This window comes from Lepidothrix coronata, unplaced genomic scaffold (assembly GCF_001604755.1).
Source record: "Lepidothrix coronata isolate B3197 unplaced genomic scaffold, Lepidothrix_coronata-1.0 Scaffold7, whole genome shotgun sequence".
Classification (NCBI taxonomy): Eukaryota; Metazoa; Chordata; class Aves; order Passeriformes; family Pipridae; genus Lepidothrix; species Lepidothrix coronata.
This window is the reverse complement of record NW_016690187.1, coordinates 5,329,603-5,347,240: the sequence shown is the minus strand read 5'-3', so window position 1 is coordinate 5,347,240 and position 17,638 is coordinate 5,329,603. Positions and strand designations below refer to the sequence as shown.

The window sequence follows — 17,638 nt, the reverse complement described above, 5'->3', positions numbered from 1 at the left end:
TAGATGGAATTGATCTGTTGACTTGCTGGTGCTGAAAGGGTTGCTAAGCTAGTACAGGTTTGAAACAGTGAAAGAAGTGAATAACTGTATGCTGACTTAATGGGCTGGATTGGCTCTGACTGGATCAGATTCCAGAGCAGGTACAAATGGGTGGGGAGGATTTTTTCTTTTGTTAGTATATGCTATTAGATTGCCTCAGTTGTCTCATGTAACCACATCAAAAATAAGCTGCAAAGTGTGATTTCTTCTCTTCTTCTTAGTCCATGGACAAGTAAATCAACTTTTCCCCCCAGAAAATGTCACTAATTATTCTGTGTATGTCTATGTGCTATACATATATATATACATACTGTGTATGTGTGTGTGTGTGTGTGTGTGTGTGTGCTTCTTCACAGTCAAGTGCCAGCTGACACGTATTTCAACTGTTTGAGAGCCTGATGCAAAAGACAATATATGAATAAAAATATCCCAAGTTCACTGAATTTTGCATTTTTATAAATGTGGAAAATCCATTTTGTCACACAGGATCTGTAAAGTAGCTTTTGTGGAAAGAGCCATAGTATTTTAAGCTTTTTCCTCCTGAGAAGCTGATATTTATGCAGATTGAAATGCCAGGTTAGATTGTCTCTGACATTTATACAAAATGGCTAGTTATTTAAAATGGAGCACTAAATTAGGCAGTACCCAACACCTAATGAAGATGTATCTGCCAAATTTCATAGGTTGTGCTTGAACAACTGAAAAAAAACTGTGGTGGTTTTTTTGTTTGTTTGTTTTTTAAATATTGCTATAAAATTGAAAATTTAGTTTGGGGTTTTTTTGATATTTTATGTTTTTTGAGCCTGCATCATCTTGGATCCTCCCCAAATCTTCATGGAAGAAATTATGTCAGAGGAGCAGACAGTATTTGAATTTTGGATATTACATACATGAAGTGTGTTGATCCAAGTAACTTAATTAAGTTGAATTAATGTGTTCAGAAATGGCTTCATCCTATGATACCAGTGTTGTACACGATTATGTTATCTGTTGTCATTTCAATAGTTATTTTTCTTTTAAAAATTAATAAATTTTTTGCACAATGTCTGTGTAAATAAATAATTTATTTTGAAGAAATTTGATTACACTTCTCCTGAAATTAGCCTAACCTGCAGAAGACTTCCTTGGTCTTTTTTATATTGGGTGTAAAGTTTAATGGACTTTTTCTAATACCACTTAAAATGCCTTGTGGTATAATACCTCATTGCCAAATTATGATTTCAGTCAGTCTGACTTGAAATTATGTCAGTAACATAGAACAGAAAACAATTTGGTAATGACCATCTGCCCACAGCATTATTACTTTGGTCAGTAAATCTTGGTATTTAAGTTTAGAAAACACTATATGGAAATTATGATATCTCAGTGTATAATCCTGCTTTTAATTCTGATTTGGAATTCCACATATTCTCCAAAGAAGAGAGCAAAATAATTTGGCGCTTAGTAAGAAAAAGTGCTTGTTTTTTTTTCAAGTATAGCTCAAACCAGAAGAGGCATGATCAGCTTGATAAGATAAAATATTCTGGTTCTCTGTTCATTGATATAACGCCAATTTATATCACTTCAAATGCCAACATAATCAAAGAGCTGAAAAGGAAGCTGATAATCATTTGTGAGTTTTCAGTTTATATATAGATCCTGAATAAGGAAATTATTACTATTGAAACTATTTTTATGCAAGTGATTAAATCCTATTGGTTTAAAAATTACAATTCACAGAGTCACAGAATATGTTGAGTTAAAAGGGACCCACAAGGATCATTGAGTTCAGACTCCTGGCCCTGCACAGTAACCATCCCCAAGAGTCACACCATGTGCCACACTTGACATCTGTCAAGTTTGGTGCTGTGACCACTGCCCTGGGGAGCCTGTTCCAGTGCCCAGCCACCCTCTGGGGAAGAACCTTTTCCTAATACCTGACCTAAACCTCCCCTGATGCAATTGCAGACCACTGCCTTGGGTCCTGTCACTGGTCTCCCCAGAGAAGAGATCAGTGCCTGCCCCTCCTCTTCCCCTCACAAGGAAGTTGTAACTGCAATGAAGTCTTCCCTCAGTCTCCTCTTCTCCAGGCTGAGCAGACAAAATGACCTCAGCTGCTCCTTATATGGCTTCCCCTCAAGGCCTTTCCCCATCTCTGTTGCCCTCCTTTGGACACTGTCTAACAGTTTAATATCTTTCTTACACTGTGGTGCCCAAAACTGCCACGATATTCAAGGTGAGGCCGTCCCAGCGCAGAGCAGAGCGGGACAATCCTCTCTGTCAGCTGGCTGATGCCTCCCAGGACACGGTTGGCCCTCCTGGCTGCCAGATTCAACCTGCCATCAACCACGACCCCCAGGTGCCTTTCCTTGGCACTGCTTTCCAGCCTCTCATTCCCCAATCTGTCTGTACATCCAGGTTTGCCCCATCTCAGGTGCAGAATCCGGCACTTCTCCTTGTTGAACTTCATATGGTTGGTGACTGCCCAGTCCTCTAATTTGTTGAGGTCTCTCTACAGGGCCTCCCTAATTACTTTGGTTTGGTCTGAAAGCTGATGAATCTGTTCTTGTTTGCTGCCTTGAACCTTGTCCAGAAGTAGATGATATGCAGTGTTTTGTATTTGACTAAGAATTTAAATCCTAAGTACAGATCATATGTATAAATATTTATACTTGTTTAAAAAATTGTGTTACAGCTTTTAAGTTAGCAGACACTGTGAAATGTTGCTAATGTCCAAATTCTTTAAATTAATCTGGCAGATTTTCAGATTTTAATATTTGTATATTGAGAAATGTTTTCAGGTTTAGTTACAGAATCTAATTAGCAAGGTAATTTTAAAACCTCTTCTAATTATATAAACAAGCATGTTGTCACAAAGATGAGTGGTAGTGATGAGTTATCTCCAATGGCACTGCGTGGTGGAGAAATCTGCTACATCCACCGTACACAGTTTGACTCCCATGATACTGGCTGTGAGAACAGGTATTGAATAGACTACGGACTTGGACTTCTCTGCAGTCAGCCTGTGTTGCTGAGCTGGGCTGGAGCAATGTGTGTGAGCTGCTTGGTCAATGTAGGAAAGTTCACTTGGACTTTCCGTTGATAAGTCAGTAAAGGCTTGTAACCTTTTTGAGTTGTCTTATTCTTGCAAGGTACAAGAATAGCAAAACTTTCAAAAATAGCAATGTGAGGCTAATTTTACACAGTATATATTAACTGTTTATGGAGCAAGTAGCTTTTCAGCATTTTTGTAACATTATGATCTCTTTCTTTGTGTGTAAATTGCATACAACTTGACTTGAGACAATTAATGTCACATTTCTAACATGTCAAAATTAGGCAGTTACTAATTTTAAAGTAATAATCTAGTTTTCAAGGTAATTTACAATTAGTTTGAATTGCATCAAATAAGATTAATAAAAAAATAAGAGTCCAGCAACACTGTATTTAAGCAACGTTTTTCTTCTAAGATTTTTTTTAAACTGAATTTTAAAAGCCCAGACTGACAGACCGACAATAAATTGATAAATTTAAATTAGAATGATTTGAGAAGAGGAAGAAATGAGGGCTTCTGGAGACTTATTTCTGAAATTTCACTGCAGTTCAGACTTTCAAAGTGCTGTTGTAGTTTGACCCCAGTTACCAACTAAGCACCACATGGCTGCTCACTCACTCCCTCCTGCCAGGCTATGGATAGAAAATCAGAAGGGTTAAAGTGAGAAAACTTGAGATAAAAACAGTTTAATAATTGAAATATGATAATAATGATAATAAATTGTAGTGAAAAGGAAGATAACAGAGAGATATAAAACCAAGAAGAAATGATGCAAATGAAAACAATTGCTCACCACAACTGACCGATGCCCAGCCGGTCCCCAAGCAACAGCCCCCAGGTGGCCTCCCCCTGCTTTGTGCTGCTGACCCTGACACCACATCCTTGGGGTATCCCTTGGGTCAGCTGGGCCTGCTGTCCTGGCTGTGTCCCTTCCCAGCTTCTTGTGCACCCCCAGCCTACTCAGTGGTGGGGTGGGATGGGGAGCAGAAAAGGCCTTGACTCTGAATAACCTCTGCTCAGCTGTAACTAAAACATCCCTGTGTTATTCACACTGTTTTCCTGCACAAATCCAAAACATAACCTCATACTGTGAAGAAAATGAACTCTGTCCCAGCCAAAACTAGCACAAATACTAACTTAACACTTTGAGAAATTTCACTTACCAGTAGAAGAGAGTATTTGTCAAAACTCATGAATTCAGTGACTTTTAAGTTAAGTTGTAAATAGTATTGATTTTACGGAAAATCCCAGAAATTATTTAATGCTTTTACTGTTTTAATATTTACAGATCTTGAGACTGTTTTTATTTAATTCAGTATGGAAACATGATGTTTCAAAATGGCCAGAAAATTCCTAATAGAAAAAGAATGCAGTGGTTCATACTTATTTTTCCCCTTAAGCTGTCCCTTCTCTTATTGCAGGGATCTTGGAAAGCATATGAAAAGATGATAGTAATGAGCCTAGTCTCTAACAAACTGTCATTTAAAAACTTTTGCCAAAGCTAATGCAGCTATGTGAAAAAAAATTTTAAAAAGCATAATAGTGCTGTCAGGAGTCCAAAATTTCATGTTAGAAAACAGGGTTTGAAGTTATAGAAGGGACTGTGTATCTCATCTCCTTTTCCTAACAGCCTTTCCAAACCAGATGTTTTGTTAGTCCAGCTCTAACCCCAAAAACTTCTCAATAGAACTTTCTAAACTGCTGAATAAACTTTCTGCTAGCATTCTTCTGTCTCACTTAAGGGATTTATGCTACTAGTGGAGGTAATAATTACCTGTGTGTTGAGGATAAATGTTTTCATTTTCTTCAGCAGCAGGTTAATCTTTGTTACTTCTGCTACTAATCGAATACTTCAGTGTTCCTTTCTGCTGTTTTATAGATGTATTAAGATCTCATGACTTCAGCAGTTCTAAACAAGAAAATGAAATTTTTGAAAAACTGCCAGCAAAATGCTTTTCAATACAATTTTAGATGTATGGACCAGAATTAAATGCAGTTTTTATACTCTTAGTCATTCCCTAGCTGTTCAGGTTAAAAAAGATGTTCTGAATTGTAATGCAAGAAAAATCCCATTGGATGAACTTCAGGTTTTAATTAGGCTTTATGCATTTCATAGTTTGTTACTGTAGTTATGTCTCACTTATCACCATAGTCATTAAGAAAACTGGTTGTACTCGCAGCTCCTGTTGAGTGAACATGCTTTTCATTCATGGAAACAAGCTTCCAGAGTGCCAAGATACCATCACTACAATAACATGTGCACTAAATACTTGTACTCACATTGTACTAATAGATAATTGCATGAGAAAATACTGAGAGAACATATTAAAAGTTGCAGAGTTCTAGCACTGCAACTTTATAAATAGAGAGTAAGAAATCATCTTAACAACCCTGCACTAATTACTTTCTTTCTGATTTGTGGATTGAAATTAAGGTCCTGAGTGCAGTATCCAAGGCATAAACTGATTTTTGAATGACCAGATTCAGAGCCATAGGATTTTGATGTTCCAGTGCATTTGAAATGCAGCTGCTGTTGCAACTGAAGTTCTGTAACATTCTAGCAAAGGGTACCAGGGGGCTGTGAGACAAAGAACATAAAAGAGTCATGTCTCTGCAGTTCTCTAGTGACAATTCTAGATCACAGCTGAAGTCTGAAGTAGAGGTTGAATTCTTCAGTGGTATCAGACATGAGACTCTCCTCCCAAGTTGTTGCAATCACATATCTTTAGCTTATCAAGAAAGTATATGCCCTCTGACTCCTCAGCAGATGAGGTCAGAAGTCTATAGACCATCTCTTCCAGAACACCTCCTTCTACTATGCTGCAAAATCAAAGGTCTGGCACAGAGAATGGATGAAATCTTGTGATGGAAGATAAAATAGTACATCTTACCCACTTGCAGAGTGGTGCACTTCTGGTGCTCTGGAAAATGTTGATGGTGCTCTGTTTGCACTGGTGCTTGTACCATCAGTAGTACCATAAGAGCTGTGAAGATCTGATCTGCACTATTGTGTTGGGGGATGGTATATGGACCTGGTCATATCGGGAAAGGACTTTGGCAAATTGACTGAAAGTGGTTTAGTTGCTAAGTAGTTGCAGAAACATATGCGTTTCTGTTAAGCTTGTATGATTCGTGACTTTCTGCAGAGTTTGTATGTTGGGGGTTTTTGTGAGGGTGTCCCAGACAGTTTAAATACCCCTATTAAATTTCAAATCATTGCTTAACAAACTAGCTTTCCAAAGAGAGGTTTGCCAGCATATTTTGACCTCGAATAATCTTATTTTTCTGTAGCTTTATTTTAAGAAATATCTGTGCACCTTTAGTGGAAACCTTACTGTTCTAGGCAGGTGGAATTAGAGGTGGCAGAAATGTACCTAACTAAGTTGTATTCAATACTTAACTTTAGCAAAGTTGTAAAATCTTGAAAATACGTTGCTGGGAAATACTAGGTAATCTTGATGATTGTAATGTAAGCTTCCATATAATGCCCCTGGTATTTGTGGAAATCCTTCTCTGGAAATAATGTTAAGAAACAACTTCTTGGAAGTAGTTTGGGGTTTTTTTTGTTTGTTTGTGTTTTTTGATTTTTTAAAATTTTTTTGTAATTTTAAAGATTGTGATGATTGCACAAGGTAACACAGGTTCCATTTTGTTTGTCTTGTTATCAGTAGCACAAAAGGGTAAAACAGTGTAACCAACACCACTACCCCAATCCTTGTCCACAGAAAAATAAAATGGAAAAAAAATGTGTGTTATGAAAAAGAGTTCTCATTTGTACCCATTCCTCAGTTACTGCAGAGCCTGTCTCCGAACTGTGAAAAGTGTTTCTGGTGCCATTCATCATCACTGAAGTGGTAACAAGAAATCCTATGAGCGTTTAGAAATCCTAATGCTAGTTATTCTGGATGTTTTCTTACTTTTGCTTTTTATCCTCTAGCTAAAATAGTTTGTTCACAGTTCTGGCAAATTTCCTACAAGGAAAGCTGTTCTGTGAACAGGGAATTATTTTGGTTTTAAATGAGGCAAGCAACTCCACGCACCATGATTTGAGAGATAGTATTTTCCTGGAGGGGAAGATAGGCCTTTTGGTGACATTTTCCTAGCCTTGTTACCTAATAAGATATAAATACATGTTTTTAGGCAATAGGTTTTCAGCAAAGCTTTGTCTTATACCAAAGATTCTCCTGTGGTACTGATTTTAATATGTAAAAGGAAAGATTTTCAGTGTTGACCTTGGGCATTCAAAGTGAAGGCACTCGGCTAAAATCTCTGGCTTTATTTTGGATAAATTAGTATGCAGCACCTTCTAAAATCTAATCATTGCTTTGTGATGAGTGACTTGTAATGTCTAAAATACTTTTCTTTCAATTTGTCTGAGTGAAACTTTATTCTATCATGATTACCAGTCCTAGTTCAGCAGACTTTTACAGTGTAAGAAAACCTGCTTATGGTTTGCTTTTCAGGTCATAAAATTAAGGTTTGGGAAGGTATCCTTACACTTCATCTAGCTGGAGCCTATTTCAAAGGCAAACTTAGAGAGCAATTGTAAAATAAAAAAGGATAAGTGAAAGAATCTTTTAAAATGGTGTTAGTAAATTGTTGCGAACTACTAAGAATGGAAAGGAGAAGGAATTTTGTGAAACTGTGAAGAATACAGAGGGTAACAGAAAACCCAGTGAACCTACTAGTGTGGCTTTAGAGGTGTCAAATTCAACAGTAAATGGAAGAAAGGTGACGTAATCAAGTATATGTAGTATATGTTTAGCACAGTGCAGAGATCTTCAAAACATTAGAACTGATTTAATTTTTTTTTACTACTGACTCTGTATTCCAATGCATACCACTGTTAGTAAATACACTGCGTCTTTTGTAGACGGTGGACATTCACAAAGAGAAAGTTGCTAGAAGAGAAATTGGTATCTTGACTACAAACAAAAACACCTCAAGAACTCACAAAATCATTGCACCAGCTAACTTGGAGCGACCAGTTCGCTACATCAGGAAACCTATTGATTATACAATTCTAGATGATATTGGACATGGAGTGAAGGTAGGTGATATTGTTAAAACAGCCAAACTGCAAATACATTGTCTTTGTATATTTTCAAAATAACCTGATGCTTTTTATGATATTATACCAGTTTCTTCTTGCCTGGACAGTGTGTCTATAAACATAAGAGGAGTCCTGTCCAATTTCCAGTTGCCCCTTCCCCTTCTGTTGCCCCACTGTTTCTAAACCTTACAAACCCACTGAATCTTATTTCTGAGGATACTTGGGACTGTGAGTCTCACCTTTTAAAATGTTTCTGAATACCAACTTGTGATGCTGCTGTTACTGTTTGAGTAAGTTGCCAGGGATATACCTGGAGACTGAAAGGCTAATGACCGTCACTTTAGTGCCTGAATCAGCACGACAAAATACCATCCAGCTGTAATTGCCACCGGTTTACTTTAAAGCTCACCCAAAGAAAGGGTTTGCATGAGAGGTATTATGTGCTCCCTTTTCTTCTTTCTGTCAGAGTCAGTTATACACAAAGCCAGTGATGTGCTTTGTTAAAGTGAGCTCTCTACAACTTTTGTGCCACATGGGGTTTCAGGATGGGAATATGACTGCCAAGTTCGAAGCCAGCTGGTTCTCCTTTTTAAGAGTAGGAAAAAAAAAGGAATTTCAGGGCAGAGATCAGACTGAGACACAACTGGTGGCTGTTAGATCAATGTACACAGCAGCAGTAATATCATGTGTGAGATTAGCTATGCATTTTTAAAAGCACATCCTGAATGTAAACACAGTCTTAGCAGGTGTGAGCTCATTGTTAACTTGTGCTGCCAGGAAAACAAATACGGAAATGAGAACACTGACAGTGTTAAAGTTCCAGGAAATGAAAGGTAAATAGCACAAAGTGGGGTCATTTTTACATGACAAACTAACAAATCTGTAAACCTGCTAAGTAGCAGTAAGGTAAGATGCTTCTTCCAGTCAAAGTACACCAGAATTTCTTTTGCCTGACTCCTAACTGCATTAGGTTATCTGTGTTGTTCTATTTTGATTGTTTGCTTGAACATCCATTTAAGTGACAATAGGTTGTTTAGCCTAAGTCTTAAAATTCAAATTCTTAGCAGTTTGATTTAAATATCTTCCCTGAGCAATTTTACCTACGGTCTTCTAAACGTCCTGTTTGTTAACAGAAAGTCTCCTTACCCCCATTTCTTACCCAAAGAGTCAACCTCTAAACAGATTTAAAAAAGACAAGTGACTAAGCTTGATTTGGAAAACCAAACCAAACAAAAAAAATCCAACATTAATAACTACAGTTTGATCAGGAAATTATTATCACTCTTGTGTTAAAATGTGCTACCAGTTCTTACAAATTTTGAATTTATGCAGGTCAGCAGAACTCCATCTGGTTATGGATGGAGCATATTAACCTGTAGGATTGCTGTTGCTAATATTTTAATAATCACTTTTTGCTTTAAGGAGATAATTTTAGAACTCATTAAAGAATAGTTTTTAATTGCTCTGCAGCACAATCTTATTTAGCACTGGCTCTAAATCATTGTAATTGATATCCCACTTACCTCAGTGTAGCCAGAGTCATACTTACTGTGATGCAATGAATTACGTTCTTCTGAAGGAACATAGTTCATCTAAAGGATGATGACTGAAATGTGTGTTTACATGCATTTGTTATGCTTGTGATATACTTGAAACATCTTACAAATTATGTCTACAATGCACTGTATTTATCTAGAAAATGAAGAACTACTGTGTACTTATGAAACAATAAGCAGATAACTTGAAATCATGCTATTCTTAATATCATAGATGTGTTCCAATCAGGTTAATCCTGTGTTTAGGACAGAAGAAAGAACAACTCTCTGCTGATTGGGAAAAAATGGCCAGTTGTGCTTATGAACCTGTTGGTTTTGTTCTGCTTGAGTAACTGCAGATTAGTTGACTAGATCTCTTGGCTGTAGAACAGAGAGAAAAAAAGGAAAAGAGGTAGAAACTTTAAATTCGCCTATTTATAGCTATTTATTGTTTGAGATGAGATACTTTTCCCTTCAAATGAGCATTCAGATGGAGTTGTTGCATAAATACCATTAAAGTTCCAATTAACATCAGGGTACCTCAGTCTGCATTCTTTGTTCTTTTTCTGCTGTAGGGCTTCCCCTCTAGTCCTTAGACCCAGAATTATGTATTTTCAGGAGTCAGAATGCTAATGCAGCAGGTATTCATTGCAACCCCTGAGAAAGATGGCAAACTGAACAGAGAATAATACAGGAGAAAAAGGGAAGATCCTTGGCCAAGAAATTCAAGATGCCATGCTGAGAGAATTAGTATAGGCACTTGAGCATCTTATTCCTTCCATTCAGAAGTTCAAAGCAGCAGTGGATACCGTATTCAGGAGAGGGTACTCTATGGTATGGTTTCTTAATAGGTGTGAGAGAGAATTCAAGTGCCTCTGTATCATCCCAGCAGTCCCTCCTCATCTTCCCTCCCTGAAGCTACAATGCTGCAAAAATCTAAAGAACCTTTTGTATGAAGGAGACTTGCTTTCAGGTTTTTTTCAAATGTTTCATGAGTTACAAAGTCTTCCAGTCTATTCTTCCTTCCAAAGAGTTCTTTAGTCAAGAGGATGAAAAAAGAAGTGATCCATTTGGAGTGGTGCATACTAAGGCATTGTAACTGTCAGGAATGGTGCCGAGGTCCCTGCTCATGGACCTTCCCATGTAACTGACCACTCTGGCCACTACAGGGGAACCTGCTTTTCCAGCGTGGTTCTGGGCAGCACAGACCATATTGGTTAATGCATTGATCTGTGGAACTTTAAACTCAAAGACAGATTTTCTCGTAAATCAGATTATGTTTCTTTTTTAATACAGTAGGGTCTCAAATGGATGAAACAGATTAGCTACTCTGGATGCTCTACTATTGCGATTCTGAATGCTTAATGTTGTTGTAGAAAGTGTAAGAAACATAATGATACATTTAGATTAACTGAGCTGAAAACAGATCATTCAAATGGAAAGACTTGTAGTTTTAGAAGAAATTATGGGGAAAGCAGATATATGGTATTTTGACAGTAAGATGCAGGGCTCAGTGTCAAAAAGCAAGCACTTAGGCTTTAAAATAAGATTTTATTGTTGGTTAAACTCCTAATTTATGCTTTAGGAAATGTGGATATATGGTGCAGTATCCATATAGAGTGCTGTACTTCTTACAAGATGTAATGATTTGCTCTTGATCTTTGTTCAAGAGAAACCTCATGGCATCAAGTTAACTGCCAGCTTTGTCTCGGAAGGAACATATATTAGCTTAATATTTTAGAGGCTTCTGTTTCAGCTAGTTGTATGTGTGCTAATGCATGTAAACAGTTTAAATGAGCTCAGGCTCATTGATAAGGCTATTCTTTGACAACTCAAATAAATTAATCTCTGAAGTTAATCCATCTAGATCTCGTGATCCATTTGAAAGAAGCTGCCTTTTTGTTAGCACTGTAAGAACTTGAATAAACAGTGTACAAGCATTTGAACATTAATTTCAAAGTATTAATCTAAAGGCTTTGTGGTCAATGTGTATTAAAAGTTTCAGCTTGAAGATCTTTTGTTCATGACATTCTGCTTTAACCACTCTTTCTATGATCTACTGATACATTATTTTGTTAATGCTGAATGCTTAACTTTTTTCTTTCTTTTTCCTTTCTCTTCATATCCTGAAGTTCCAACTAACCTTTCAATGCTTTTTTTCCTTACCTCTTTTATTTGCTCCATTTATGCATTAAGTGGTTGCTTAGATTTAAGGTAAGAAACCCCAGGGCTGGATTTCCATTCTTCTTCTTCTGAGATTATTACACACGGGGAGATGATTAACATGAATATTACCGATTGTTTAAAACGACACCCGCTCTCTCTTCTGTGTGGAATTTCTGTTGAGTGATTTCATTGCAGATAAGCATTTTGTGATATAAATTGATGTGTTTATGAAAGGAAGCTAACACAGTTAATTTTAAAAGCTTTGTGGCAAAATATCAACTGCCTTCAGCATATCTACCAGATCATTTACAAAGGAGGGATGGTGTGCTAGCCTTGTCTAGACAAAAAGGTACAGAGAACAGATAGCTGAGTATGAGCCTCCCCCTGTGTAATATTCTTTTTATCCTATATACGGTGTAAGTTATGGTTTGATTGGGATTAGAGATTGCTCAGATAATGGGCTCCAAAGGTGTGTAACAAATTCAAATCTGTATATTATTTTTTAAAGTTGCAGTATTCTTAATTTTTTCAGAAACTGCTAGCACTATTTACATACTGAGAGGCACTCATATGTGGAAACATGCACAAATCAGTTAATTGTGTAAAATACTTAAGAACCCTTAAACAACAAGCTAAGTGATTTATTTAGTTGAATATTAAATGAATCAACTCAGGCTGAAATATGTCAGATTCTCAAGGATCTTAGAGGTTTAAGTGTTAGTAGTCTTAGTGGCTGCAGAAGCAGCAATAAAAAGCATCAAATCAATTAGGCAAGCAGTTAAATGAAATTATATGATATTATGGTGGAATTCATAGCACATTAGTTAATAGACAGGTTATAGCCTTTATTGAGTATTAGGATATCATCCTCCTGCTGAAGCGCAACAGGTTTGGGGAAAGTGGGAATGAAAGTTTTTTAGTAGCAGCTGTGACAGTTTTAAAGAGGAAACTGTTTTAGAACATAGAATGCTAATATGTACTATGAGTATATGAATTAAAGGAAATTCCAAGTTGATGTGAAATATTTTTTAGTATTTTCTGTGACTGGAAAAAACTAAAAAAATCCTACAAATTCCTGAGAAGCTTGCCTGTAAAACCAGGTATTTCTGTATTTATCCCCATGATGTCCCTGTGAGATTGGCCAAATGGTACTTTTAGTCAGGTGTTAAGTGTATGTAGCATATCTGATAACAATGGAAAACTTTTAATAAATGAGAGAATTCTCATATGTCATTTGAAATTTATTTTTACTTGTGAGGCATACAGTATTTCAACTCACATAGTATATAAATGCTTTGAATTTGAGGATGGCAAAATATATCTCCTCCCTGGCTTTTACTTTCTGTCTGCACAAAATGTATACTTCTAATGCTGAGTATGTCTTCTGGACACAGTTCATATTGGATGATCGTTTTCTCAGTGTTCTTAAAAAAAACAATTTGCAAACTCAGTTTTCTTTGTTGCTCTCTGTAGCTGCAATTATAAACAAGTAATGACTATTCTAAAAAAAGTTTTAAAATTGTATAATTGTTGTATATGTGTGAACTGCCATATCTGTGCATCATCTGCAGTGGTGATAAGAGTCTCTTCAGCTTTTCAGAGAAAATAATTTTTTCTATTTATAGGTTTGGAATGGAAATAACATTTTTCATTATAACACCAGTTAAAATATTTCTCTATTTTTACTATGGTGAACCTGATTAGAAATTTGATTTGAGAAATCACAATATGTCAATCAACTTCTCATTGCCAAAACCTGAGGGTTTAAAAGAAAAAAAAGAAAAAAAGGCAAAAGCAGCACAGCATCTCTCTGTGGACCCAAGTTGTTCTTTCTCTCACTATAGTCACTATGCCTCAGGCTGAAAGGAGAAAACTAAAAGTAACCCCAGTTCTGTGTGAATGGGATTTTTACCTCACTTACAGTGATTAAATATGAAGAATTTAGCCTGCTTTTATTTTTTATGACTGCAGAAAAACCTTAGTCTTAGCTAACAGCTACAATGTTAAACTGACTGTAGCAGGGCTAACTATGCTTGTGTCTGGGTAACTTAAATTTAAATTTTTAACAGATTTTGAAGAAAATTCCAATTACAAGTCAGAGGAGTATCTGTAGCATCTCCTATCATCAAATCAATTGAAAATGACATTGTTTAAGACTTTTAGTATTTACCAGAGCTGGTTCTTCAATTACTTTACATAGGGGGTAAAACAAGTAAACTCACTTGCTGAAGCTTCTGCTTGTGGTCATTTGCCAAAACAGGGCTGAAATTTATACACTTCACTTCCATATAAACTGGTAATCAGCTGAAAAGCATATAGATATGCACAGTAAGTATTTGAGTGGCTGAGCACAACCTGAAAAGGAATTTGCTTTGAGGTAGTAGATGATGGGCAAAAAATCTGTTCATTGTCTCTGTAGCATTAACAAGATGAAGCAAGGCATGGGAAGGTAGTTTTCATTTTTCCTGAAATTGGGCATAAAATTACTCAAGAAGATTGAGTAGCTGCTTGAAGTTTTTGAATATAATCCATGAAACATCACTGATGGGACACTTTTTCTTACTAGATTTTGGGCAAAAGATTATTCTTTTAACATTCTGAAAGTTCTAGAAAATACAATGTGACAGTAAAGCACCACTTTAAAATTTCTGGCTGAGTCCAGCTTTAGAAAGCAACTCCTCCTGAGGTTTGATTCTGTGGAATATCTGATATTCAGGATCTTTGGAAAAAAAACCTCAACCAACCAAGAAACTTGGTTTTGGTAATTGAACTGACTATGAGATGGTCTTCAGAAGAGTAAAAATGTGGATTGAAAGCTTTGTTGCAGGTAAGTGCCTCACAGCTGCATAAATACAGGGCTTCGATGCAAATAGTTTTTGCAGTCTGTTGACCAGCTATTATATCTGACCAGCTGTGTATTTCTGCACTTCTTGTTCAGTGATTTTTTTTTTTTTTGCTTGTGAAAATATTCCTAAGAGTTAAATTGAATGAACTTGCAGGATTTATCAGTTTTAACCAGTTTATTTCACTAAAAATTTCTTACACGGTGGAGTGCAAAAGAAACTCAGTATGTTAAATGTTTATAAAAATGTAACTATGAAGGAAACTCAGTCATATGTTGGACTGCAAGATGGTGATTTAATCACTGGAATCTATGAAAAACTAGATGCCAAAAATAGAAATTGGACAAACACATCTTAATTATGAAAAAAAATTAAACTTTAAATGATAGTTTTTCCTAGGGGCTGTAATCAGTGCTGCATTGTGTCTTAAAGTAATGAGATGGTACCTTTCTAGAACTGGCACTGTAGCTCAGTATAGAAAATATTGGATGAAATACTGTTGTACCCTTTTGAAACAGAATGGTCCATAGGGATACATTTCTTTACAGTTTGTTTTATGGCTGTTACTGTGGAGCTGGATCTCAGAGCATCCTCCACAATGTGTTACTTACCAAGGATCTGCTTTTTAAGTAGTTTCTGCAGTTTCTTTCTCAGCAAAACTTCCAATTCCAGCTCCAGTACTGACAAAGTTACAGCTTTGGTAGAAGACATTTTTTTTCTGTAGTGCAAGTGCTTCCTAATTCATGCATAAAAGCCTTCTGCAAGGTATCCAGTAAAAAAAAAAGCTTAACCAAGATCTCACTAGATTTATTTGGTGTTCCACCATGTAACTTCAGTTGGTAATATTTTTTTACCCTTTTTCTTATTTCTGTGGGAAGAGGCAAAAAAAAAAAAGAATTGGAAAAATCCCTTCATGCATTCTGCACAGACCCTGTGCCCTACTTGTCTGCTCACAGGGTTGTCTTCCTACTTTCACATCAGTAAGCTTTGGTTTTTCCTGAGCTTTGTGCCCAAACCCTCACTGCCTCTCATTTTTTTTCTGGTTTTAGCACAGTGGTTAGCTGTTTTGGCATTTATGAGCAAAGGCAGAGATACTCCTCTGTGTTTCTGGTTGCAGGCTCTGTTTTGCCGTGCATTTTCCTAAAATAATTTGCAAGCTTTAATCTAGAAACCAACCCCAGATCTGTGGGGTCCTGCAGTCAAACAAACCACCAAGAGATGGATGCATTCCTCTGCTTTCACCCTCTCATTAAATCAGCTGCATCTGGGCAGTTCCAGCTGTGCAGAACCAGGGGAAATGATATCAGAAACACTGCAACTTCTGGCAAATACCAACTTACTCCAGAAAACAGATTTTTGGAGCTTGACAGCAAATGCAAATGTGACCTTGAGTTCTGATGGTTGCTTCGGATTTTAGAAGTTTGTAAGATGGATGTGTGTGGATGAGGATTTGTGTATGGAAACTATATTTACAACCATATGTGCAAAATAGAAAAGGCAATAAAGTTTGAAAGAAAGGGGGCATTAATGGCTTCCTTTTCCCCCCCAAGTAGAAGTTGTCATAGGAGACAGTTGGAAATGTTCCAATATTTGTATCTCAGCTAAAGTTGCAACTTGTATAGTTTTAGATTTTCTTTTAACATCTTGAATACTTTTATTTCCACAGATGTCTATTTTGATCAGAACCATTGAAATAATTTTATATTTTTAATTTCTCTTCTGTGATTATTTGGCAGTAAGTCAAAGGGGAAGTTACTTGCACAGGGTTCTTTAACTTGGAGCAGCTTGTCTTAAAGCCATCACTCCTGTCAGATTTGAAGCCAACCCTGTCAATTTTAATTACTTGCTCTTTGAACATCTTGCTTTCAATACCCTGAAAAGACCCTGCAACTAAGCTTACTGTCAGTGCGTTTCCCCATCTTTAAGTTTAGTCTTTTTTGGGGATGACTTCTTTGTGACTAAGTTTCTGGGCTAAAAAGGGATTCCTTTTTGTTTGGACACATTTTACGAAGGTTTTTTTCCCATCCTGGATCAAGGATATGTTTATTTGCAGTGTTAATGAACTATCTAGCAGTCACTGGAGCTCTGTGTTAGTCAGGCAAGTATTGCCTACACTTTTTACGATATATGGTCTGATTTATGGCATCTTTCACCTCAACTGTCCTTTCTTTTCAGGTAGCTGTAGCCCACTGGAAGCTTAAAAGTTCATTTTTGGTTTTGCAATGATTGTATATAAAATAATAAGATTCTTTGTGGTTAAATATATGGAATGTTATATTAACTGTAAAGTTAACATAAGCTTTAGATTTATATAAACTGTAAAGTGGTTACATCATCTGGTGCAAAACAATAGTGTAGCCAGTTAAAACACCTAAATGGACTATTCAGGGGCACACAGATTGGTCTGTTTGTTGTCATCTAAAAAACAGAGGCTGAGTGGGCTGTTTGAAATATAGCAACTGACAGTTCAGTGAGTGTTTAATTAAGGTGTATTTTGTCTGTTTGTGGTTTTTTTTGACAACTCAAATAGGTAGGTGGGCTAAACAGGCATGTTTAATGAAAAAGGAAATACAGGGGGTGCTGCAACTTTAAAAAAAATTCAGATTTTGCTATTTCTTAAATGTTCCGTGTATAGAATAAAATACACTTCATTTTACACTTTCTCTTTTCCCTTCAAGTAGTTGTAGATCAGTGCTTACCTCATCCCTCACTTGAATTAACTTTAGATTTCTTGTTGCTTAGAGTTGGCTTAAAGGACTTTATAATGCTGCGCAAAATAATTTTGTCTTAAATTGACATTACAGACTACTCTTGCACAACTAAATTCAAGCATCTGTTTTTGAATCAGTCAAAAATACCCCCTTCCGATGCTTGGTTTTCTTTTCCTCCCAGCGGATTGAAAATGCGATAGCACTGGGATTATTTAGAGCCAGAAAATCAAGTTTCAGTGGATTAGAATACTGAATGT

At 36.5% G+C, this 17,638-nt stretch overlaps 1 protein-coding gene across 15 annotated transcripts in view; it reads left to right on the top strand.

Moving 5' to 3' along the window:
- Window positions 1-17,638, top strand: part of ABI2 (abl-interactor 2) — a 67,701-nt gene that overhangs the window by 27,399 nt on the left and 22,664 nt on the right. For 7 of the 15 annotated variants that reach the window (XM_017835999.1, XM_017835970.1, XM_017836027.1 and 4 more), the window contains exons 3-4: window positions 7,947-8,123; window positions 11,858-11,875. The exons of 1 other annotated variant lie outside the window; for it this stretch is intronic. In XM_017835999.1, coding sequence (XP_017691488.1) covers window positions 7,947-8,123; window positions 11,858-11,875 — 195 coding nt within the window. The remainder of the gene's footprint in view (window positions 1-7,946; window positions 8,124-11,857; window positions 11,876-17,638) is intronic. 7 more of the 15 variants (XM_017836007.1, XM_017835983.1, XM_017836076.1 and 4 more) reach the window with 1 other exon arrangement.